The sequence below is a fragment of the Manis javanica genome, chromosome 10 (assembly GCF_040802235.1).
Source record: "Manis javanica isolate MJ-LG chromosome 10, MJ_LKY, whole genome shotgun sequence".
Classification (NCBI taxonomy): domain Eukaryota; kingdom Metazoa; phylum Chordata; class Mammalia; order Pholidota; family Manidae; genus Manis; species Manis javanica.
The window spans coordinates 56,037,425-56,062,266 of record NC_133165.1 but is presented as its reverse complement, the minus strand read 5'-3'; the positions used below and the strand labels follow the sequence as shown (position 1 = coordinate 56,062,266).

Sequence of the window (24,842 nt, the reverse complement as noted above, 5' to 3'; positions counted from 1 at the left end):
CATCAACAAAATGAAAGAATTCCAAATATCAGCTCAGAGAAGCAACTTCTGTTTATGTTGGTATAGTGAATTGCAGTTAAATTCAGTCTATATTATAAGTATATTCAATTTTGAGACAAAATACAACATATTGATATTTGAACTTACTTTCGGACAAATCATGCTTCGTCTCAGAGAATTCGAAGTAACTTGCTGGCATTTCTTGCTTCTGGTGGAAACCCTCAAAATTTCTTTCTATACGAATGTTATTAGACCTGGGATGAAAATGAATTTTAAGTACCTTTTAAAATATTATGCTGAACTTAAATGACCTTAAAGAAACCTAATGATCGTTTTTCATGGAAAAAATTCACCAGCTTATACAATTTCCTTGAAGGAGTTTTGAGACTATGCATCACCTATGAAATATATGGGTCAAAAAGATTCGGGAAAGTTGTCGGACATTTCAATTAACAATCGCTAGTCCTTTCCAGTTTCAGCGATACTGAGTTCCAAAGTAGAGTTCAACTTTGGAGTTTGTGCCTGCGGGGACACACTTTATCGCACCTGCCAGACCGTGCGCGCAGTCCTCCAGGCCTCCAGCGGGCACAAATGGGCTCATTCCGTGGCTGAGCATGCGCTGTAGTTGCCTTATTGGTGGCGGGGGCGGTGCGAGGGCGTGGGGCCGTAGCGCGCTTGCGCGGTGGAGGCGGGGCGGGGTCTGGGCTGTCAGCAGCACGCAGAGGAGGAAGCAGCGGGCAGCGTGTAGAGTGAGGGGCGGGACCGGCAGGCCTGCGGAGGGTCCGGCGGCGGAGGCCGGGCCATGCGGACGTGCGGGGGGTTAGGGCTGCCGGGGCCCGCGGTGGTAGTCGCCACCGTAGTGCTGCTCCTGAGCTGCGTGGGGCTGGCGCGCGCCTCTGAAGATATCGTGGTGGGCTGCGGGGGCTTCGTCAAGTCGGATGTGGAGATCAACTACTCGCTCATCGAGGTGAGCGCTCGCCCCGCGGCCCGGGCCGGAGCTCACTGTGTGACCCTGGGCCAGTCGCTGACCCTCTCCGGGCCGCGGTAGCCTCGCCTCTGACACCAGGCGGTTGCCTCCAGCCCCACATTCCAGAAGTCCTTTCCTCTTCACAGGCTGCGCTTTCCGCGGGCTCTCACCATGCTGTCCCCAGCGCCCTAGAGTGGTGGTTCACATCTAGGGTCAGCCACGGAGCGGGGTGGGGGGCTGAAGGTGTGCACAGGAGTGCGAGGAACTCTCTTGGCGACGGTGATGCTGGTTCAGAATGTTTTATCAGATCCCTCATACCTAAGGATCCCTCAAATCAAGACCCCAGATTCTTTGAAATTCAAAACTCCAGATCCCCAGAATCCAGATCTAAGATAATACGGAACCCTGATCACCCCAAGAGTCCAGGCCCCAGATCTCTTAAAACCCAGACCCCTTCGGACCCAGACCCTACATCCCCTGAAACCGATATTCCAGAACCTAGAGACCACACAACCCCGCAACTCAGAGCTCCCCCACCCGTGCCAATTCTAATCCATTCTTGTCTAAAGACTCCCTGGGATAATTTTTAATTAAGAGAATCAGTTCCCATCCCAGAGGGCCTGACCTAGTAGATCTCTATTGGCGTCTCTGGGGGCTGGGAATCTATATTTTTAATTTCCTCTATCCCCAGCTCTTGGGACTCCTTTTCCTCTGAAAATGGTGCGTTGTCAAATGTTCTGACTGCTTTACTGAGTAGTTATTGGAATTACCTAGAGTTTCGTGCAGAAGTTTTTTTTATTGAGTTGGAAAGCCCCATTCAGTTACATGATGACTGGCCCAATGGAGTTATGTCCCAGAAAGCATTTGTGAAGAGAAAGGAAAGATGATGGAGGTAGGGGTAGAAGGCCACTTGTCAGGATAGGTGGCAAAGGACCTGAGGGAGGGCTGGCCTCTGTTTTAGGAGGGTGCTGATGACAGGGCAGGAGAAGGGCATTTGAGAGAGAAAAAAGGAAGAGGCTGGGGTCAAAGACAGGGGACCAGAGACAGGCCCCTAGAGGCTGACTGGAAGCACATTTGAACCCCTCTGGTGCTGGCAGCTGGAGGGCTGCGGCAAAGGTTGAAGTGTGGTCTGTAAAGCTGGCTGCTGAGGTTGGAAGAGGAGTAGGAAGTAGAGTCCACACCTCACTGGCCCTTTGATCTGGCCTTGCTCCAAGTCCCAGTTATATTCCTGCGGGATGGTGTTGGGAGACAAGCAGCAGAACCCAGCACTATGTATTTCCTAAAGGAGATAATTATCACCTTCAAGACCCCTCAGTCTGTGGCTTCTCCACCATTTTTAGATTTAAGAAGTCAGGGGTTTAATGAATCCACCCACTGGCAGTGACAGGGTTCCTAGGATCTGTGGGGTGCCAGTGCCACCTCCTGGATTTCCTCCCAGTGTGTGGCACAGGGCATTTCAGAAGCTGCCTAAAATAACTTTTTGCAGCTTGTAGGTTTCTGGGCTCTGGGAGAGAGTGAAGGCAGTTGGGGCACTCCCATCCTCCATACTAATAGTGACCTTGACAGCAGTGGACAAGCTTTGAGGCCCAGTATGAAGTGTGTTCCTTGAGCCCTAGGGCTACCTGTCCAGATGGTCTGAGACACTCATTCTGTCATAATTTCTGATGATGAAACCAGACATTTCATATGTGTAATGTGTATTGCCATCCTGTGTCCCCATCAGTACTTTACGAAAGACATGTAAATAATCAAGATATTTCACAATCATTTCTTGATTGTGTTTTCTGTGTTCCACTAAAACTACTTTCATTCTTCACCAGCTTTCTACCCTTATGCTTGTTTTTCATCATATTCATTCAGCCAGTATCTATCAAGTGAGACCTGTATGTACTGAAGCTTTGTCCAGAGTAGGGATGTAGCAGTACAGTGCACAGAACTGACAAAAGTCCCTCCAAAAGAAAAAAAATATATTAGTTGCTAATGCTTTAATGATCAAGAGATTTTCCATCAAAATCTGCATTCCTTATTCCCTTAGAAAACCAGCTGGTCTTCGGGCTGCAAAACTTGGCTCTGGTTGAGCAGTGATCTGTCTTGTCTCCCTTTTGATAAATGTCTGTTGACATTAGATCTATGGCCACTCTGGCAGGTGAATTTTCTATCCCTGCTTGAAGCGTGTGCATCTGATTTTCTTTATGGCCTGGAAACAGATGTGTTGAGTATTTATTGAGTACCTGCATTGAACAAGAAGAAACCCTGTCCCAGGCGCTGTGGAGTGTAAGGTGTGATTGCTGCCCACAGGCAGCTTGCCTTCTGTGTGTGATTTCACTCTGTTCCTTTCTTCAGTGTGTATGCAGCCGACTGCTTTATTCATCTTCTTAGCTGGTATGACACGACTGTTATTTCCAAATTGCGGTCACAGAGCATTCACATTTTAGAGGTGAGGCTCTTGAACATCATCAGGTCCAATGCTTCCTTTTATAGGTGTAGAAACAGGCTTGGAGTGGTTGAACCCTACAGGTAGGTTTAGGAAATTTTCCTTGAATCTCATCTCTGCCCTGTTGATGACATCATACTATCTTTTTCTTGAGAGAGAGGTTAGTAATACAATATAGCAGTGTAGCCAGATAGTAATAGTAAATAATAATGCATACATACTACTTTAGTTTGAGGCCATACTCTGTGCCAGGTGCTTAACATGCATAGGTGTGAATCTGTAGAACCACCATGAAGGGAAGTGGCTCTCTTTTTACCCATGAAGAAACTGGACCTCAGGTGGTTAAATGATTTCCCAAGGTCACACAGTAGGGGAAGACCTAGATGTTGCTTGAACACCTCAATGGGTTAATGATCTGTGTCCAGGAACACCCAGGATGCAAGAGTTTTAGAGATCCTTAAGGAGAGCACATATTTTACATGTCTTTTGAGATGTTTTTGTCCGAGGATGAAAATAAAATAGAAAATTAAAAGTTTCTGTATGAGTGTTAGTTACTCCAAGGATTAGGAATCATTGGGGGGTTATGAATGCAGATCCCTGGCCCTCACCCCAGACCCTCTGGTTTAGAAACAGAAGTGGGGCTCAGGGGTTGCATTTTTAACAAGCAACTTATTAACTGAAAATTTGGAGATTTGTTTTCAACCCAGAAACAACCTAGAGACAGCCATTAAAATAAACTGAAAATCATGGAAAATATGACTTTTGGGGGTAGACTTTAGATGATTTCTAACCTGAAAAATGCCTGGTCAGATTATTTTGGGGATATTTTGTCTTATTTCTCTCTGTCTCTAATGCCGGTGTAGTAGCTATAGTAGTCCCTCTGCAAATGCATACTTACTGAATGCATTCAGGTGTAGTGTACTTGGCTGATCCTTAAAGGCAATATTATGACTTGTCTTCTCTTTCCTTCCTTTCTAGATAAAGTTATACACCAAGCATGGGACTTTGAAATACCAAACTGACTGTGCCCCTAACAATGGTTACTTTATGATCCCCTTGTATGATAAGGTAAGAGGAGACAGTACTTTAGTCTTTTACAATGGGAAGTAGTGTGACCCACAGGGCTGTGCTAACCAGACAGCCTTTCTCACATGAACAAATGCTCCTCTGTTTTGTAAACTATAAGTGGAATTTGGTCAAATTCTGAGGGAGACAACCTATAAAGTGGTTTGATTGATGTGGTTCTCGGTGTCTCCAGGGACATCCGGCAATGTCTGGAGATGTGTTTGGTCATGACAACTGTTTTCTAGTGAGCAGAGGCGAGGAATGAGGCTGAACTTCCTCTCATGCTGCATAGGGAAGACCCAGGGTCACCAGGGCCCATGTTGAGAAACCCTGATTTAATAGAATCTTTTATTTGCAAGCAGCTTAAAGTGTTGTTTAAAAAATTATGCACATAATATGTGAACTCATGAGCTTTGAAATGAAAAGGAAAAAAAAGGTCTTTAGAAGTGTATGAAGTAAATTATATCCTTTACCCCCGATTCCCTATCTCTCTGGAGTAATAATGTCTGATAAAGGTTTTGGTGTATATCCTGAAAGAGTGCTTTCTCTGTATTTATAATTATACAGATATACATGAATATACACACATAGGTACATGCAGTCACACACAAACGCATGTGCATATAGGTGTGTATCTGTGTATACCGTGCTTACATTCCCTGCTCCTGCCCACATTTCAACTTTTTATTTGAGAATATAGATACATGTTTACAAGAAGCTGCAAAAATAGTCAATACACATAGTTCTGATTTTGATTTTTTTATTCAAATGGAATCAAACAATAGGAATTGCTTTACAATTTGATTTTTTTCCCTATAATAATACCTTGGTATGCTTTCAACATCAGAGGTGTAGATATACTACCTTCTTTTTCAAGGCTGCATAGCATGTCAGAATCAAACCAAAACTGTAATTTATTTAACCACTTCTCTATTGATAGACAGAGAGCCTTTTCCCAATTAAAAAAAATAATACTAACAACAGTAAATATTCCTGAATTTGTATCTGTATGCCCAATACATAGGATTGATTTCTATAAGTGGACTAGCTGGATCTTGACTTTTTTTTTTAAGCTATTAACATCAATGTCAGGGAACCAGGGTGTGTGTGAGTAAAATCTAGTTTTGAGAAATGACTTCAATTCCTAAAGGTAAGTGTTGACTCTAACAACCTTAGGCATCTGAGGGGTTAATAAGAGACTATTAATAGTATGTTCAGTATCAAAAGACAGTGAGTGTCAGTATGTAATGTCTTTGGAACCCTTCCACGGGTTTTAATTGAGTATCTTCTGAATGGTGGGATGGGAACTTCTGGTTTTAGGACATCTAAAAGGAGTCAGAGCGCTCAGTGCCATTTAGAATACAGCTTATGCTTGGAATTTCATTTCACTGTAAGATTTCTAGGCTAGATGTGGGCACTGAGCAAAGTTAAACCAGTTGAAGGGTCACCAGTTCTCATTTCTTTACATTTTTTTTCCCACTTGTAGGGAGATTTCATTCTGAAGATTGAGCCTCCCCTAGGGTGGAGTTTTGGTAAGTTAACTGAGAAACCAGATCTGCTCTGGAAAGGACTCATATGCTGAACATGAATTTAAGTCAACAGAGTGCATAGTCTGACAAAATATTAAGAATTCATTTCTAGTGTGAAAAAGGGTTCCCCCGCCTGCTGTTACCTTAAGTAGATTGGATTTACCTTAGACCTATTTTAAAGTTTTCTGTCATGTTCCTTAAAATAGGCATCTTTTCTTGTGCTTCTCTCAGGAAACTACTTTTTCAGTTTCATTCATCAAGGGGCCGTAGGCAGTATGTAGAGGTCAGAAGTGGGGACATTTCCTGTCCAGGGTGGCTTCTTAACCCCCTGAAGGTTTTTTAGTGAATTAATTGCCACATTAAACATTGTGAAAATTGACATAAAAATCCAGATCTGTTTCTCTTAAAGGAGATAGGAGGATCAGGCACCCTTGGGCCTTATCAGCTCTGTGACTACCTTGGCCAAGTTCCTTCCCCTGGGTCAGTGTCTATCTCCTCATAGGGGTCAGGAGGGTAATAGTTCCTGCCTCACAGGCTACTTGGAGGATTCGTGTGTTCAGAATGGCTGGAAAATAATGAATAAGTACTTAGAAAAAGCAGTCCTGTGCACACATACCAACAAAAGCTGGGAACTTTGCTGATGTAGCTGCCTTTTTGGCAAAGTCGGAGAGGTGGGAATGGGGTTAAGAAGAGGGGGTTCTGCTTTGTCATGACTGTTGTTTGGTGGGAGGAGAAGCTCTCGATGTTTGATGTGTGATCCTAGTTGTGTGGCTTGGGGAGAGGAGCAGGGGTCCATGGTTTTCCCTGTCAAGCTTGCTTGTGGGTTAGTAGAGAAAGAAATAATTTAGTCCTTGCCATCATGAAGGGTCAAACGAAGCTCAGGTAGCTGACAGTGAATTTGGTTCTTTGAGTTTTTAGCTGGGGGCGCCAGGCTGGTGCATTACAGAAAGCTGGCAGGGAAGCTAAAGCTGAGGTCACAGATTGGTGGCCTGGGTGCAGTGCTATTTTGTTTGAGCTCCCCTCCTGTCATGCCTTTTCATATGATTGGCTTTTTATTGAATTATGACATACTTTCAGAAAAGGGTTCTCATAAGGGGATCACTTGATGAATTTTCTCAAAGCGTATGCACCTGTAACCTCCACCCTGATGATGAAATAGAACTTTGCTAGCATCCCAGAAGTGCCATATCCCCGGTCCTCCTTACTAGATCCACCCAACCCTGCCTCTCCCCACAGGTGACCCCTCTCTGACCTTCTAAAATTATAGATTATTTTGTCTGTTTGAACTCTATATAAATGGAATCACACATGGTATGTTTCTGTGTCTGGCTTCTTTCTTTCAACATTGTTAATGAAATTTCTCTCTAGTATATGTAGCTCTAGTTAGCTCATTTGATTGTTGTGTGAATGTAAAGTGATTTTCCTCTTCTACTGTTGATGGCCATTCAGGTTGTTTCCCAATTTTGGCCCCTAAGAATAGTGCTTCTGCAAACACCCTTTAGTATGTCTTATACATATGTACATACTATTCACATATCTTTTGGTACACGTGTGTTTGCATTTCTTTTGAATGAACGGATATGCCAGGAGTGAAATTGCTGGATAGTAGAGTTTTTACATGCTCAGCTCTCACAGACATTGCCAGACATCAGAGCAGTAGCTCTCTCTACCAGCTGTGTGCAAGAGTTCCAGGTGCTCCACATCCTCACCAGCATTCGGTGTCGTTAGTCTTTTTCATTTTAGCCATTCTGGTGGTGATGTGAAATCTCATTGCAGTTCTGATTTCCATTTCCCTGATTGTCAGTGAGAGTAAATGCTTTTTTAAAATATGTTTACTGGCCATTTGGATGGCTTTTTTGTGAGGTGCCTATTGTAGTCTTTTCTTCATTTTTTTCAGGAAGAGTCACGAGGTCCATATCATTTAAATCTTTTCTTTTTTCTTCCTTTTTTTATTGACATCTTCCCCTGTCTGTATGTGTGTATCTAGTTCTTCATTTTACTTGAAATTATCCTGATGTTCCCATTTTTTTCCCCTCTTATCTCTCTACCTTCTTCCTAAGCTTTTAAAAACTCAGCTTTAACTCCTATCATGATAAAGTCTTCAGTTGAAAAAAATTTTTTAATTAGTTCCAGTATTGAAAAATCAGGAGATAACGCTTGGTCAGGGCTCAGATTTGGAGCCAGGCTTTTGGGGGTTGAATTGGAGCTCTGTCACCCACAAGCTCTGTGATCTTTTGAGATCCTTTAACCTTTCTATGCCTCAGTTTAACCCTAAATTAATTGTAGATGTTTCTGTCTACTTCTTGAGATAGTGAGGATTAAATGCAGTTAGCTTACTGTCTGGTCTGATGTAAGCATTCACCAAATAAAACTGGTGCTTACTGAATTTTCATTGGGACTCTGAGATACAGCTTGGCTGAAAGACTGTTGTAAAAGCATATTACACTCTAAACACTGGTTCCCTCTGCGGTGGGAACCTGGGTGTCCAGTGAATAGTGGTGGGAGGGAGGCTTCCCTGCATACCTCTTTGTGCCTATAGATTTAAAACCATGTGAGTGTGTTTGAGTGCTCAAAAGCAAGTAAAGTGAAAGTTAACCAGTGAAATGTGTTTTACCTAGATGTGTTCCCCTTATCCCAGAATTAAACTTGCTGTTGTTCTCTGCCCTCCCACCTTCATTTCTCAGAGCCAACAAACGTGGAGCTATATGTGGATGGCATCAACGACATCTGCACAAAGGGCGGGGACATCAACTTTGTGTTCACGGGGTTCTCTGTGAATGGAAAGGTTTGGCTTCAGAACTTTATTTTTAATGCTTGCTGTGTGTATGTGCTGAGTGTTCTCTTACCTTAAGAAAGGAAGGATTTTTTAACCTGGGGACTTTGAGCCCACAAGGGACTCACATATAAGCTTCAGGAGGGCCTGGGAACTCAGTGCAGTTGTGTATAAATATAAAATGTAGTGGGTGGTTTTAGGGATCAGACCTAGGAGGTCATTCCCCTGCGAGAGTAAAGACTGTTAATGCCTAAATGCCAGGGATGAGCTTTCATAGGAGTGCAGGGTGGGAAGAGCACAGACCCAGCACTTGTGGCATTTTGCAGTCACTGGGGGGACATGAAGCCGGCATTTCCAGACAGGATTGCATTTCCTTCTGCCACTCTCCTAGCAGTTGCTTTAATTAACTAAGTTCTTTGGGTTTTGCTTGGTAGTGTGCGATTGGAGTTGACCTGTTTGAATGGCAGCTCCAGGTCCAGATTCCCAGGGGAGAATTTTTTCCTCCGTCCCTCCTGTGCTGAGGCTGAGATGCACATATTTCCCTGCTGTTCTTTTTGCAGGGCAGGTTTATCTTTCCTTGACCTTCACACTGAAAACAAGGCCCTTTGGTCCTGGCTTTCAGTGTGGGTTTCTTGATAGTGATGGGGTCACAGGTATTTTTTTTCATCCTCAATAGGTGCATCTTTAGCTGATGATGTCTTAGATTTGGTGAAACAAAGTGTTATTTTACTGGTATTGTTCCCTGTGCCAGCCCTTCCACTGTCCCAGGGGGGTATCCATTATCTGCTTCATCTTTTCAAAGAAGTCTTGACCCAAAGAAAGTCAGAGGCTCCACGTGGGGAGCATGAGCAGGTCAACAGTGATGTTGAGAGAAGATCTTGATTGCTGGCCCGCGTCCTCATTTCCTTTTCCATGGCAGGTTCTCAGCAAAGGGCAGCCTCTGGGTCCTGCAGGAGTTCAGGTGTCTCTGAGGAACATGGGGACTGATGCCAAGATCCAGTCCACAGTCACACAGCCTGGTGGAAAGTGAGTCCTGCCGTGTCACCCTGCCTCATGCCCGAAGAGGGGCTGGGATGGGGCAGGGGAAGCTTTGGATTGAGGGAGACCTGTGTTCAAGACCTTATTTGGCCATTTAACTTTGGGCAAATTCATGCCCTCAGGTCCTCAAGTTCTCTGTAAAATGGAAATCACTTGACCTGTTGCATCTGGCATTGATGGGATGATTAAACAAGGGTCAGCACCCACTGCAGAGCCTGGCACATAGTAGGCCTTCATTTAGTTGTTGAGACTGGCTCTGGAGCGTGATGGCCTGGATTTGAATCCTGGTCCCCCTGTTTGATAGCTCTTTGATCCAGGGCATGTTGCACAATGCCTCTGGGCCTCAATTTCCTCATTTGTAAATGACGATAATCATGGAACCTACCTCCTAAGGTTATTGGGAAGATTAAATTAATATTATCATTTCAAACTGCTTAGCCTGGAATATGTGCTTAATCATGTTTAGCTCAATAGAGATTAGCTCAATTACGATTTTAAAAAATCATTTTATCACTATTACATCAAAATCATTTGTAGTTGGAACTGATGACTGTTTAATTAACCTTGTTGAGTCGAATTTAAAGAATTTGTTTAATGGATTTAAATCACTAAGTTGTAAATGGTAACAGATGTGCCAAAATTAATCCAGAATAGTTCCAAATGATAATTTTGAAAGCATTCAGATCATTACTACTTGAATATACAAAACTGACTGAACTGCACCATGGAAATTTATAATGAGTCTGTCAGTAAGCCATCCAATTTTTAAATGAGAAATTATTTAAATTATTTTTGAGTTTTGACATAACATTTACTTCTTTTTGATTGATGCCTCTCCAGGCCTGGTTTTTAAGAAGGAATATGGAGATTTTGTTTTCTCTGAACCAGTAGTTCACTGTCAGCCTTGCTGGGAAAAGTGCCTCGAACTTTCTGAATCTTTCATCTGCATTTAAACAGTGATTGAAATGCGCAGAAGTAGGGGTCAGATCTCACTAAGCCCAAAAATCCAATAACAACTTCAAATTTATTGTAGCAAAGTGATTTCCTAGCCCTAGCCAGCTATTAACAGGCTATACTTGGTCTAATAGCATGCTACCCCAGAGCAAGAGAGTGAGTGAAATGTTTGTAGCTCACCAGAATTCACCCTCTCACTACCTGGTGCCAGAATGTGTTATACATGATTTTGATAACAGATCTGAGCTCCTTTGCCTAGAATTCAAAGCTTGCTGTCATTTGCCCTGCCCCTGTTGTTAGTGACATCTTGTGTTAGCCTCCATTTAAGCGTGTGGGATCTCTCTCTGTCCTTGGAGTTCGTATGATTGCTCCTTTCCCACACCTCCCTTCCCTTCCCCTTGCCCATTCCTTCCCACCACTTCTGCCAAAACTCACTTGAGTGTTCTGTGACCGATCCTGCGAAACCACACTGACTGGTTTTAATGCCCCAAATCCTTGGGGTTAAGGGGAACGTAGACCCTCCTTCCTGCCAGTGCATGAACACCTGGCCTTGCACACAGTGGGGGCCGCCTGGTGTGGATTTGTATGGTGAAGGATTTAATTCTTTGGCTTGTGATATTTCATACACTGTTTTCTTGCACTTCCTATGTTAGTCATAAAATGAGAAAGACTGAGCTGTTGGGAGAAGGTTAAGCAGTATTTTGTATTTCTCAGGTTTTCGTTTTTTAAAGTTCTTCCTGGAGATTATGAAATCCTTGCAACTCATCCAACGTGGGCCTTGAAAGAGGTGAGCATTTCAGTTATATTGATAACCGGGCTGAACAACATGCTGGTTGGGAGACAAATGTAGGACTGTTCAATTCAGGATCTAAAACGGGTTTTTCCGAAAACAGTTAAGAAAACAGTAGTCCTGTTGGTTTGTTCGGTGGTACCTGTAAGGTAAAACTCCCTAACTGTAGCAGGTGTTGCTTATGATGGTTTCTGTTTTAGGTGACGACATTGTCTTCCTGCTGTGAAATAGGTCTGTTATTAACTATGGCTTATTTTAAGCTATATCAATACCAGAAAGACCTGATGAGATTTGTCTTTTCTTTTTCAGTCTGAAATGATGATCTATAAATACATGTTAACATTTGAAAAACTTGAACCTGTACCCAAACAGAATGTCTAAGAATGTTTATTGCAGCTTTCTTTGTAATGGCAAAATACTGTCAACAACCTAAGTGTTTAAGAGGGGAGTGGATTGTGCTTTCATCACATAGTAGAATCCTGTCCGTCAGCAATAATGAATGAATGGAGTGACATGTATCAATGTGAGTGCAATTAAAAACATAAAGTTGAAGGAAAAAGGCAAGTTGCTGATGGATAAGGAAATACAATAGCATTTATATAGTGATTAAAACACCCATGGTCATTCCATTTGTGGGTGTATTCATAAGTAGAAAAATTACAGACATGCATGGGAGTAGCAAACACCATACTCATTATGATTCTGATATCTGTAGCGGGGAGGAAGGGGATTTGAAGGGTCTTGATTTGTATATTTCTGTTCTTTTATGTCTTTAGCTAGTTAGAGCATTGTGTAGGTGTTCTTTACTGCTTTTTGACTAAAATAGCTTACAATTAAAGATCAAAAAAGGAAGAAATGTACTAGGTGAAGTTTTGTACTAGCTGGAAAAACACTGAAATGAGAGTTAAAGGACATTTTGCCATGTTAGCTTTTATATTAGTTCTGAGGCTGTGTCTCATTCTTGCTGAAGAAGCTTCAAAGTCAGTATTTCAGTTTTCCTCTACAGGTTTTATTCATTTATAATTGACAGTGTGGCTTTACACCTAGATGTATCTGTATACTGTCTATGACTTTAGGTTTTCAGGGTTTTTAAAAAAATGATTTGTTTAAAACTCAGTGACTTCAATGTTATAAGTAGAATAAATTTTAAGGCTCACGTTGTTTGATAGTTGTATGCATAAAGGAATTCGAATTTATTACTATAAAATTGTGTTTTGAAGTAAAGCATGCTCTTAAAAGTCAGAATAATGATTGTAGATAAGTAACTGGAAATGCGTTGAGATAGGGGGCTTTTGGATGCTAGTTCTGTTCTATTTCTGGGTGCTGGTTACATGGTATGTTCAGTTTGTGAAAATCACTGCACCATACACTTAGAATATGTACACTTTTCTCTCTGGAGTTGTACTTTTAACAAAATGTTTTAAAAATGCATGTATGTTTACCATGAAACATGGGGAAAAAAGTATGGTACAGCAAGCTCTTTTTAAAAATTGGACTATATAGAAGAACATAAAGAAGTGGAAACAAAATTTGGGAGATGGAAACGTGTAAAGGAAGTAAAATGTCATCGTCATCTTCATTATGTCACATTTCCTATACTTAATTTTGCTCATTAAAAAATAGATGTGCTCCTGTTCTTTTTTTTTTTGGATGTTCTCCTGTTCTCTGAGACACATGTGCTCGATCAACTGCTCCGTATAGTACAGGCTTCTTTCTGTCCTCTCCTCCTCCCCTCCCACCCAGAGGACCTTCATTTATCACAGGAGAGCCCCACCCTCATTCTGAATGTCCTGGGGCCAGGCCTCAGTCTGCAAGGAGCTGAGCCTTCAGAACCTCCAGGGAGACTAGAAAGGAACTGATATGGGGGGAAAGGTGGAAAGTGGGGCCAAGTGCCAGGGAAGAGAGGCCCCCAGGCAACCACTGGAGAACATTCAGCCCCTGGAGAGGGGCAGAGTTGGGGTGAAGCCTGAGAAAGGAGTCTCAACAAGTCTCTAAGTTCCTCTTATATTGCTGACTGTTGGAATTTTTACAAAGAATAAATACATAAACACAAAATGGAAAAAAAAATAGATGTGGTCATACTATATATGCAACTTTGTTACTTTTTCTCACTTAATGTTTCAGCTTGAGTGTGTCTTCATGCTGTTAAACCCGTTGCCAGTGTTTTTTTTTTTTTTTGGAAATAAAATCTTATAGGCGAGCACCACTGTGCGAGTCACGAACTCCAATGCCAATACCGCCAGTCCCCTTGTGGTGGCTGGTTACAACGTGTCAGGCTCTGTCCGCAGTGATGGGGAGCCCATGAAAGGGGTGAAGTTTCTTCTCTTCTCTTCTTCAGTAGCCAAAGAGGTAAGCAAAGACGGGTGAAGAACAAAAGAGATTGTGGGCAGTGAGGTGAGGAGCTGGGGGATTACAGACAAGAGGACACTGTTCAAAAGGCAGGTCAAGGTGATTTATAGTCTAAGCATTTAAGACTGTTGTGTTTCTCCATTGAGTGTCTCCACTGGAGGCACTGGAGTCAGGTTTTGAAATCAGTCAGACCCAGGTTCAGACAAATCACAGCCCTGCCACCTAGCAGCTGGTGGCCTGGTACCAGTGACTTCTTCCTGAGCTCCGTTTTCTTGTCTGGAGAATGGTGGCCCATTGGGGGGAAGGACAGTCATGTTGTTTTCTCCAAGAAGATTGTACCAGTTTTTAACTTTTCAACTTGAATGTAAAGATTTTTGTTCTTTTAATCTCTACTCATGTCCTAGATTTCAGATATGTATATATATTTTTCTGCAATAAAGCCTGTGAAAGTTTTTCTGTAGTGTGATTGTTTGATGATAATTGGAACATGTAAGTAGAGAAGGAGGTCTTTTTTTTTTTCTTCCCCCTCCGGTATAGGATGTCCTGGGCTGCAACATCTCCCCAGTGCCAGGGTTCCAGCCCCAGGAGGAGAGCCTGGTGTATTTGTGCTATGTGGTCTCAAAAGAAGATGGCTCCTTCTCCTTCTCTTCCTTGCCAAGTGGGGGCTACACTGTGGTGAGTGCAGCAGCTGTCCATGGTGTGTATGCCTGGGACTCTGATGACACAGTAAGAGCCAATATCATTTCGGTGTTAAAAGAATAAATGGTTGGCCCGCAGTTGTGATGACATTTTGTCTAGAAGTTACTTAAGATGAGACTCCGACCCTTTAGTAGTCGCCGCAGAAAGTGCAGGCCTTCCTCTTTTAAAAGGGGCAATAGTTATGACTGAGAGCTTCTCTTGGCCTGCCTTGAACTTCTTGTCATTTGTGGGCTGCTGGATCAATGATGAATATTGATGATCAAATCATGTTACTGGTTTTTAGTAATTACCAGACTCTTCCTTCCAGATTCCCTTCTATCGAGGGGAGAGGATTACCTTTGATGTTGCTCCCTCTAGACTTGATTTCACAGTGGAACACGACAGCCTGAAAATTGAGGTAAGAGCTCCCTGCCTTCTGGAGGGACAGGTGTTTGAGTTCCCTTTCCTGGGCATAGGCATTGCAAACATATTAAAAAATTATATCAGTATTTTATCTAGAAGGCTGTTGGAAAAAACAGAATCTTGTGCTCTAGTCTAGTTTAGCCTGGGATCTACTAGCAACCTCACTTCTCTCACATACTTTCTTCATTGTATCTACTTAATTCAATGAAGTACATGCCAATGAGTTACTGTTGGGATGGGCATATAGCAGTGACCAGAAGAGGTAAAAATTCCTGTTCTTTTGGAACTCTTGGGCTAATGGCAGAAAGAGGCAATATACTTATAGATAGGTAAATTAAAGTTGTCAAGTGTTCTCCACAAAAATAAAGCAAGAAAGATGATTACATAGTTTGAAGGTTTAGACAGATTGCAGTTTTATAGGGTGTTATGGGGAAGTTCTCACTGTGAAGGTGTTTTGAGCAACAACTGAAGAAGAAGAGGCAATGAACCATACTTCCATCTGTGGGAAGAACATTTAAGACAGTGGGAATGGCAGGTGCAAAGGTTCTGAGGCAGGAACATGTCTAGAAGGTTTGGGGAACCCCAAGGAGGCCATGCTGTGTGGGGTTCTGAGCAGAGGAGAGGAGTTTGCAGGAGGCAGGGTGGAAGTGAGGTCCCAGTGGAGACTGGAGTAAGCCAGGTGAGAGCTGACAGCTGGGATCATGGCGGGTGATAGGTGGGTTGATGGATGGGGTGAGAGTTGGTCTGGCAAACTCCCTAAACCCTAAAATAGATGGCAAATGTGGTTTTTTAAAAATCACAGTTACATCTTTAATTACAGAAGTAGAAAATGGTTACTGTAGAAAATTTGCTAACGAGAACAAATTCCAAAAGAAAACAAGTCTTTCATAATTGGACCACCCAGTGTTACAGTTATTGAAAAAAATAAGATTTTAATAATTTCTTTTAGTGGTGCATTTGGAAATACTGTGTTAACGTAGCTCAAACAGGTAAGAGCTAGCTCTTAGGTCACATGCTCAGTGGGGTTCTGCCTCTGCTCTTTAAGATTCAGTAGAGCATTTGCCTGCTCTGTGCACATAGGAAGGGGGATGGTGGGTGAGAAGATCAGTCCTTGCTTGCTTCAGGAGGCCTGCGGAGAAGAACAGGGGCAGGTGAGTGGGGAAACACATTCCCAGATCATAACCAAATAGTTTTTCAACAGAGAGATGAAGGGAATTTCAGGGAGTAGCCTATAAGTTTCATGAGGTCAGGAGCTATTAGTCTTATTTTATGTATTCCTAAAATGTGATATAGTGCATGTACACAGTAGGTGCATAATAAAAGTGTTGAGTGGATATCAAAATTAATAAGTAAATTGAATTGCATGTTTTTAGGAGGATCAAGAGGGGCTATGTGAATAAAAAGGAAGCCAATTAATTGTTTTAAAGCTCTCTCAAATGGCTGTTGCGTGTATCCACATTCATTCAGGAGTCATACTGAGTGCCTGCTGTATACCAGGTACAAAGGCAAAAAGGTCCCAATTTCTCTGGGGCTTGCATTCTGATGAGAAGTAAACAAACCATAAGAACTCAAACAAGGGCATTTGAGATATTGGTTAGTTTGATGAAGCTAATAAAGTTTTAGTGTGATGGACAGTGACTCGCTGGGGTAAGTGGTGGGGTCTCCTGAGATAAGACAGGGAAACCTTCTTGGAGGTGGTGACAGTTCGAGCTGAAACCCGAGTGATGAGAAGGAGCGGCCTCCTCCCACATCTTCTCCAGATGTGGGAGAAGAATGATCCAGGCTGCGGGAGTGGCTGGCACACGGGCCCATGTGAGGAGTGTGGGAGGCACGTGCACATGGTCAACTTGAGGACACAGAGATCAGGGTGGCTAGAACATAGCGACTCCAGAGAGAGGAAAGCCGTGGCACTCATGAGCAAGCTAGGTGCAGACACTTACGGACCTGGTGCAGAAAGCTGGGCCAAGGGCAGCAGCGGGGCTTGGTGATTCAGCTGTATTCAGGCCGTGGGATGCCGCAGGAGAGGAGCATCAAGACAGGGAACCACAGGACTGGCTGCTGTTGGAGTGGGGGTGGGTGGGCTTCAGGGTAATGCTGGGGTTTAAGCTTGGGAGACAGGAGGGAAGTGTGGTTCCCCAAAATAGAGTGTCTGGAAGGGAGCAGGCAGGTAAGGAGCAAGGGCTGGGAAGCTCTCACACATTCAACTTGGTGGTCTTTAACTGGGGAAGTAAGTCTGTAAATAATTATTTGATTATTGGACAAACTTCAATGTGTTGAAAGTCCAAGAAAGAAGGCAGACACGGGAAAAGTGCTTCCAGTCAGGGAGCAGCGTGCGTGAGCTGGGTGAGCTCGGTGGGGTTCTGGCCAGCACGGCTCTGGAGACTCCAGGTGCACAGATGTGATGAGCAATGTGTGAGTGGCCGTGTGAGTGGCTCGAAGGAGGCTTTAGTGGCTCAGGCACATGACAACCTTCTTCCTGTCCTTCATCTTCTAGCCCGTGTTCCACGTCATGGGATTCTCTGTCACCGGGAGGGTGTTGAATGGACCTGAAGGAGAAGGTGTCCCAGAAGCAGTGGTCACTCTGAACAACCAAATCAAAGGTGGGCAGTCATGTTATGTTGGTCCCTGGAGCTGTCTCCCAGTGCTAGTTTTTGATCACAGAGAGAAATAGAAAGGAAACAGAATCTTAATGACTATGAAAATATGCCAGCGTTTTGTCTCAAGTATTCTTGTGTAGATGGAGGGGTATGCAGTTGTTTTGGGCTCATCTTTTGTTTGAATGTTTTTGTTTTACAGTTAAAACAAAAGCTGATGGCTCATTCCGTCTAGAGAATATAACAACTGGGACATACACCATCCATGCTCAGAAAGAACACCTCTACTTCGAAACTGTTACAATCAAAATTGCACCCAACACACCTCAGCTGGCTGACATCATCGCAACAGGGTGAAGTAACTGTGTTTGGGTCTGATGTACCAGTGCTCACACTGGCAGTCAGACACTGGCTGTGTCAAACAGCCAGATGCACTTTTAGACACCTTTTGAGAAGTTCGGGCGGGCCTCTTTAGAAAGATGAGTGTGAAATCTTACAAACTGAAGGAAATTATACGTGTGGATGCTTAAAGAGAAATTATCTTGCTTCCAAGTCAAAATGGGTTTAAGTTAGGAAAAGATGGTTCACGTCTGACTTCGTACCTACAGGACCCTCCCGGTCCTGTAATTCTGGAGGACTCTGGAAAGTGGTATGGTTGGTCAAGGAAGTTTGTTGTAAAGATGCTTTGGGTTGTTGCCATAGTTTCTCCTGCTTTGTGATACTTACTGTGAGTATGTGAGAGGACATCCTGTAGTTGAATTTGTATAGTTTTATCGTGAAGTGACGTCGTGTAGCACAGAGGACCCAGGCCTGGGGGGTGAGAGCTCCGATCTTCCTCACCTACATGTGATCTGTACAGTGGGGTGCTGCCCTCTCTGATTCAGCAGTAGGTCCTCGTTAACACGTAACCTGACGAGAGGGGCAAGCCTAGCTTGCAGAGAGGCCACATAAGAAAAGGCGTGCAGTGCTGGAGTGGCATGGTGTGTGTGGATGGGAGCATAAAACTGGGTGTGGTTGGAGCATGAAATGCACACAGAGGAGCGGTGAGAATGGAGGGGTAGACCGCAGAGGCCTCCTCACTCCCCGTTGGAATATGGGGCTTTTTTTGCTAGGGGTTGCTGGGCCAGTGAACAGTTTTGAGCAGGGAGGTGAGATGGTTAGATTTTTGTTTTCAGTGAGACACTCTGGGGTCATGGTGGATGACTGGAGGTGGCACTCTTGTGGCATGGTGGATGATGGCTTTGAAGGGGACAAGAACTAGGGCTCAGGAGACCTGGAAACAGAATTTATGAGGATTTGCCTTATGGGGAAATCAAGAACAGATTGGAAAACTATTTCGGAGTTCCCAATCTGAGAAGCAGGATGGCTGTGGACAGGAAGAGGAACCACAAAGGTGACAGGGGTTCAGTTTTGGCCACTGGGGTCCGTAGGGCCACTAGGTGGCGCTCTCCAACAGACGTGTGGACAGCTTGTAGATCCAACAGATGAGGCCCGACGGCAGCCCAAACCTTAAATGTGGAAAAGCAGATAGAATTGGGAGAGCAGTAGACCAAAAATGGACCACTGGCACTTGAGGAGTGGCCTCAGGCGAATCTGGGGCCTCAGGCAAATCAGGTATGAGGTAGTGCCTAAGGGGAGGTCCAGGAGCAGAGCCCTGAAAACAGTCCATTGACTTGGTCACTGAGGAGGCTCAGTGACCATTTTCTGCAGACAGGTGAGGGTCAAGGTCAGGGGTTCAGTGGTGAGTGCAGCCCAGAAGCATATCAGCTATGGAACCCAAAATTGTGTATCTGTTGTGATAGGGCCTCAGAAAACAGTTCTTGGATTTAAGCCCTGCCTCCTCCTGTCTTATAAACTTCCTTGAGCAACTAGTCTGGGTGAGCAACGCTGGAGTGATCTGGGATAAATGCTAGTGAACCAAACCAACATTACAGAGATGGGTTTTCATCTTACTGGGGAGACAGACAGGAAATGAGTACATTTGGGATCATGAATTATGGCAGTTGTACAGGAAGAGGCCCAGTGCTCTGAGAGGACCTAGTTTGGGTTGGGAACTATGGAAGGACCTCTCAGCATCTCTGAGACCTTTGGGAGGATTGCAAGATAGCCTAGTGGAGAACTTCCCAGGCAGAGGGCACAACATGTTCCGAGGCCTACAGGGGAGAGAGAGGAGCTCCCTGGGGGCAGTCGGTGTGGTTGGAGGCAGCTGGAGGACTATGCGGCCTTGTAGCCATGTTGTGGACATGGGCTTTTTTCCCCCAAGTGCAGTGGAGAGCTGTTGAAGAATTTCCCCCAAGTGAAGGGAGCCATATGTATCATGGCATTTTAGAAAGTTTTTTATTTCCCCCTGGCCGCTGTATAGAGATTGGATCAGAGGGAAGCCAGAGTACAAATGGAGGGACTGGAAAGGCGGTGATGACAGTTGTCTGGAGGAGATAGGGTGTTAGCTGGGACCAGCGGAAGGAGTTAGAAGTAGGTGGATTGGTAGATAATGTGGAGGGAGAATCCACAGGCCTTGTGCTGCTGGAGACCCAGGTTTCTTATTTGAGGAATTTGGTAGATGGAAAAGGTGCTATTCACTGATAAGGGGAAATTATGTTTTTGTATTTTCTTCTTTAAAGTGGAATTTTTAAGTCAAAGAAAGGAAAACAGCATTTGTTGAGCAACTTCGGAAAAATTCATCAGTTTCCTTTTGGGCCAACATAACAGTTGCCTTTTAATTCATTGATATTTCTTGCTTAAAAAAAATTTCCCCATTTATTTGAAAAACACTCTTTGACTGCTGTCCAAACAACTATATGAGAATGTAATTGTCTCACATGTACCAACATGGCCAATTTTTATCCATAAATGTATTAAACCCTGATGAAAGAATTCATTGAAACAAATCAGTTTTTAAGGGCTTCATAACAAACCCTCTCCCACTGGCTTTTTAGTTTATTTTCTTTTTAACTAAACCACTATACATTTGAGGCTTGGGGGAACTGGATGCTTCTCCTTAATTGAGAATATGAACTAAAACAGATCTTACAGTAAAATATTTAAAACTTAGGCAAAGAGATGCAACTTAACAGATAAGGTGACATTTCTCCTGACTGTAAATCAAGAGAATATGAGAAGTCCTTAAGAATAATTCATCAATATTCCCTTCCTATCCTGTTATTCTGAAAGTACACAGTAGAGGAATGTGAGAACAAAATACGTAACTTTTAATCTAGATCAGGGGCTTATATGCTTTTTCTATAAAGGGTCAGAGCATAAATATTAAAGGCTTCATGGGCCATATCATCTGTATAACAGAACCCACCATAGACAGTTCATAAATGGATAGGCCCAGCTGTGTTCCAATAAAACTTTATTCGGGACACTGAAATCAGAATTTCATAATTCTCATGTGTCACAAAATACTCTGCTTTTGATTTTTTCCCCTTTTAACCCTTTAAAGATGTGAAAATAAAGCACAAAAACCATCCTTAGCTCATAGTCCATACAGAAGCAGGTGGCTGGTGTGACTTGGCCTCTCAGACCATAGTTTCTTTACCCCTGCTCTGGGCTGTGAGCTCCTATGACAGGCTAATCACTTTGCTTTAAAGAGATGTGTGAGCTTTTCATTATTCCTAGATTTCACGTGCACCTCATTCCACCACTTTGTTGTTCCTTCTGCTATTTTTTATTTGTGGGAGAGTGGGTGTTCAACATTCAGTGTACCCCATAACCATCTGACATTGAGTCCAACATTTTTTAGTGTCTTTCTGTCAAAAATAACAATTGATTTTTATCTAAAATGATTCTTTTAAGATTAGAAAGTATAACCCTCAGTGAAAGAAACAGTCATGGCCCCCAGCTATGGTGCATTATTACACCTTAACGTGTCGAGTGATGAAAAAATGAAGACCGTCACTTTGAGGACGATGGTCTTTGTTGGTTTGAATCAGTGAGTGGGTGTGCCTTTCATGTGCCTCCCGAGGCATGCTTTGCTGTGCTTTATACACTCCTCATTTGCCGCCTCCAGTCTCAGTCATTTCCTTAATAGGACTTTTCGAATTTAAGTTGCTTTTGTGGCTCCTAGTTCCTGAGGAGTTCAGTTTTAACTTCCTTTTTTTTTTTTTACTTGATTACCTTTTCTGTTCAAGTCTCTCACATTGCTTGTATCCATGCATTATATATAATCCCAGGCTAGGAGGGCCTCTCTAATCACCCCACCTTGTTTTTTATTGTTTTTTTTTTAAGTTTTTAATTTTGATATCATTAATGTACAATTACTTGAACAACAGTATAGTTACTAGACTCCCCCCATTATCAAGTCCCCCCACATACCCCCTTACAGTCACTGTCCATCAGCATAGTAAGATGCTATAGAATCACTATTTGTCTTCTCTGTTTATACTGCCTTTTCCATGTCCACCCCCCCCTACATTATGTGTGCTAATAGTAATGCCCCTTTTTCCCCCTTATCCCTCCCTTCCCACCCACCCTCCCCAGTCCCTTTCCCTTTGGTAACTGTTAGGCCATAGTCCATTCTTGGGTTCTGTGAGTCTGCTGCTGTTTTGTTCCTGTAGTTTTGGCTTTGTTGTGGTACTCCACAGATAAGTGAAATAATTTGATAGTCTTTCTCTGCCTGGCTTATTTCACTGAGCATAATACCCTCTAGCTCCATCCATGTTGTTGCAAATGGTAGGATTTGTTTTCTTCTTTTTTTTTTTATTTCTATTTTAAGATTTTTGAGGAACCTCCATACTGCTTTCCACAATGGTTGAACTAGTTACATTCCCACGAGCAGTGTAGGAGGGTTCCCCTTTCTCCACATCCTCGCCAACATTTGTTGTTGTTTGTCTTGGATGTTGGCCATTCTAACTGGTGTGAGGTGATAGCTCATTGTGATTTTAATTTGCATTTCTCTGATGATTAGGGATCTGTAGCATCTTTTCATGTGCCTGTTGGCCATCTGAATTTTTTCTTTGGAGAAGTGTCTGTTCAGCTTGTCTGCCAATTTTTTAATTGGCTTATTTGCTTTTTGTTTGTTGAGGTACGTGAGCTCTTTATATAATTTGGATGTCAACCCCTTGTGGGATATGTCATTTATGAATATATTCTCCCATACTGTAGGATGTCTTTTTGTTCTACTGATGGTATCCTTTGCTGTACAAAAGCTTTTTAGTTTGATATAGTCCCACTTGTTCATTTTGCTTTTGTTTCCCTTGTCTGGGGAGATATGTTCATGAAGAAGTTGCTCATGTTTATGTCCAAGAGATTTTTGCCTATATTTTTTTCTAAGAGTTTTATGGTTTCATGACTTACATTCAGGTCTTTGATCCATTTTGAGTTTACTTTTGTGTACACGGTTAAACAATAATCCAGTTTCATTTTCTTACATATAGCTGTCCAGTTTTGCCAACACCAGCTGTTGAAAACGTTGTCATTTCCCCATTGTATATCCATGGCTTCTTTATCATATATTAATTGACCATATATGCTTGAGTTTATATCTGGACTCTCTGTTCTGTTCCACTGATCTATGGGTCTGTTCTTGTGCCAGTACCAAATTGTCTTGATTACTGTGGCTTTGTAGTAGAGCTTGAAGTCAGGGAGCATAATTCCCCCTGCTTTATTTTTCCTTTTCAGGATTGCTTTGGCTATTTGGGGTCTTTTGTCATTCCACATGAATTTTAGAACTATTTGCTCTAGTTCATTGAAGGATGCTGTAGGTATTTTGATAGGGATTGCATTGAATCTGTAGATTGCTTTAGGCAGGATAGCCATTTTGACAATATTAATTCTTCCTAGCCAAGAGCATGGGATGAATTTCCATCTATTAGTGTCCTCTTTAATTTCTCTTAAGAATGTCCCATAGTTTTCAGGATATAGGTCTTTTGCTTCCTTGGTTAGGTTTATTCCTAAGTATTTTATTCTTTTGGATGCAATTGTGAATAGAATTGTTTTCCTGATTTCTCTTTAATCTACGTCGTTAGTATATAGGAATGCAACAGATTTCTGTATATTAATTTTGTATCCTGCAACTTGGCTGAATTCAGATATTAGATCTAGTAGTTTTGGAGTAGATTCTGTAGGGTTTTTTATGTACAATATCATGTCATCTGCAAACAGGGACAGTTTGACTTCTTCCTTACCTATCTGGATGCCTTGTATTTCTTTGTTTTGTCTGATTGCCATGGCCAGGACCTCCAGAACTCTGTTGAATAAAAGTGGGGAGAGTGGGCATCCTTGTCTTGTTCCCAATCTTAAAGGAATATCTTTCAGCTTCTCACTGTTAAGTATAATGTTGGCTGTGGGTTTGTCATATATGGCCTTTATTATGTTGAGGTACTTGCCCTCTATACCCATTTTGTTGAGAGTTTTTATCATGAATGGATGTTGAATTTTGTCAAATGCTTTTTCAGCATCTATGGAGATGATCATGTGGTTTTTGTCCTTCTTTTTATTGATGTAGTGGATGATGTTGATGGATTTTCAAATGTTGTACCATCCTTGCATCCCTGGGATGAATCCCACTTGATCATGATGGGTGATCTTTTTGATGTATTTTTGAATTTGGTTTGCTAATATTTTGTTGAGTATTTTTACATCTATGTTCATCAGGGATATCGGTCTGTAATTTTCTTTTTTTGTGGTGTCTTTGCCTGGTTTTAGTATTAGAGTGATGTTGACCTTGTAGTATGAGTTTGGGAATATGCCCTCCTCTTCTACTTTTTGGAAAACTTTAAGGAGGATGGGTACTAGGTCTTCACTAAATGTTTGATAAAATTCAGTGGTGAATCCATCTGGCCCAGGGGTTTTGTTCTTAGGTAGTTTTTTGATTACCAGTTCAATTTCTTTGCTGGTAAGTGGTCTATTCAGATTTTCTGTTTCTTGCTTGGTCAGTCTTGGAAGGTTGTATTTTTCTAGGAAGTTGTCCATTTCTTCTAGGTTATCCAGTGTGTTACCATATAATTTTTCATAGTATTCTCTCATAATTGTTTGTATTTCTCTGTTGTCTGTTGTGATTTTTCCTTTCTCATTTCTGATTCTGTTTATGTGTGTAGACTCTCTTTTTTTCTTGATAAGTCTGGCTAGGGGTTTATCTATTTTGTTTATTTTCTCAAAGAGCCAGTTTCTGCTTTCATTGATTCTTTCTCTTGTTTTATTCTTCTCAATTTTATTTATTTCTGCTTTAATCTTTATTATATCCCTCCTTCTGACTTTGGGCCTCCTTTGTTCTTCCTTTTCTAGTTTCATTAATCGTGATTTTAG

The 24,842-nt window shown here is 42.5% G+C and overlaps 2 protein-coding genes across 9 annotated transcripts in view; one reads left to right on the top strand and one right to left on the bottom strand.

Moving 5' to 3' along the window:
- ABCC6 (ATP binding cassette subfamily C member 6) overlaps window positions 1-239 on the bottom strand; it is a 49,670-nt gene extending 49,431 nt beyond the window's left edge. For 3 of the 6 annotated variants that reach the window (XR_012122306.1, XM_073215522.1, XM_073215526.1), the window contains exon 1: window positions 148-230. The gene's annotated coding sequence lies outside the window, so the exon portion shown is untranslated. Of the gene's footprint in view, window positions 1-147 lie in introns of all 6 variants that reach the window. The other 3 variants (XR_012122307.1, XM_073215527.1, XM_073215525.1) reach the window with 2 other exon arrangements.
- Window positions 240-700: 461 nt separating this feature from the next.
- The window catches only part of LOC108400899 (BOS complex subunit NOMO1), a 59,917-nt gene continuing 35,775 nt past the window's right edge, over window positions 701-24,842 (top strand). For 2 of the 3 annotated variants that reach the window (XM_036992225.2, XM_017666512.3), the window contains exons 1-11: window positions 701-967; window positions 4,380-4,469; window positions 5,953-5,998; window positions 8,680-8,780; window positions 9,688-9,794; window positions 11,475-11,547; window positions 13,747-13,899; window positions 14,437-14,574; window positions 14,906-14,995; window positions 17,495-17,600; window positions 17,797-17,947. In XM_036992225.2, the coding sequence (XP_036848120.1) occupies window positions 803-967; window positions 4,380-4,469; window positions 5,953-5,998; window positions 8,680-8,780; window positions 9,688-9,794; window positions 11,475-11,547; window positions 13,747-13,899; window positions 14,437-14,574; window positions 14,906-14,995; window positions 17,495-17,600; window positions 17,797-17,947 (1,220 nt within the window). In that variant the 5' untranslated portion in view covers window positions 701-802. The remainder of the gene's footprint in view (window positions 968-4,379; window positions 4,470-5,952; window positions 5,999-8,679; window positions 8,781-9,687; window positions 9,795-11,474; window positions 11,548-13,746; window positions 13,900-14,436; window positions 14,575-14,905; window positions 14,996-17,494; window positions 17,601-17,796; window positions 17,948-24,842) is intronic. The other variant, XM_017666511.3, reaches the window with a different exon arrangement.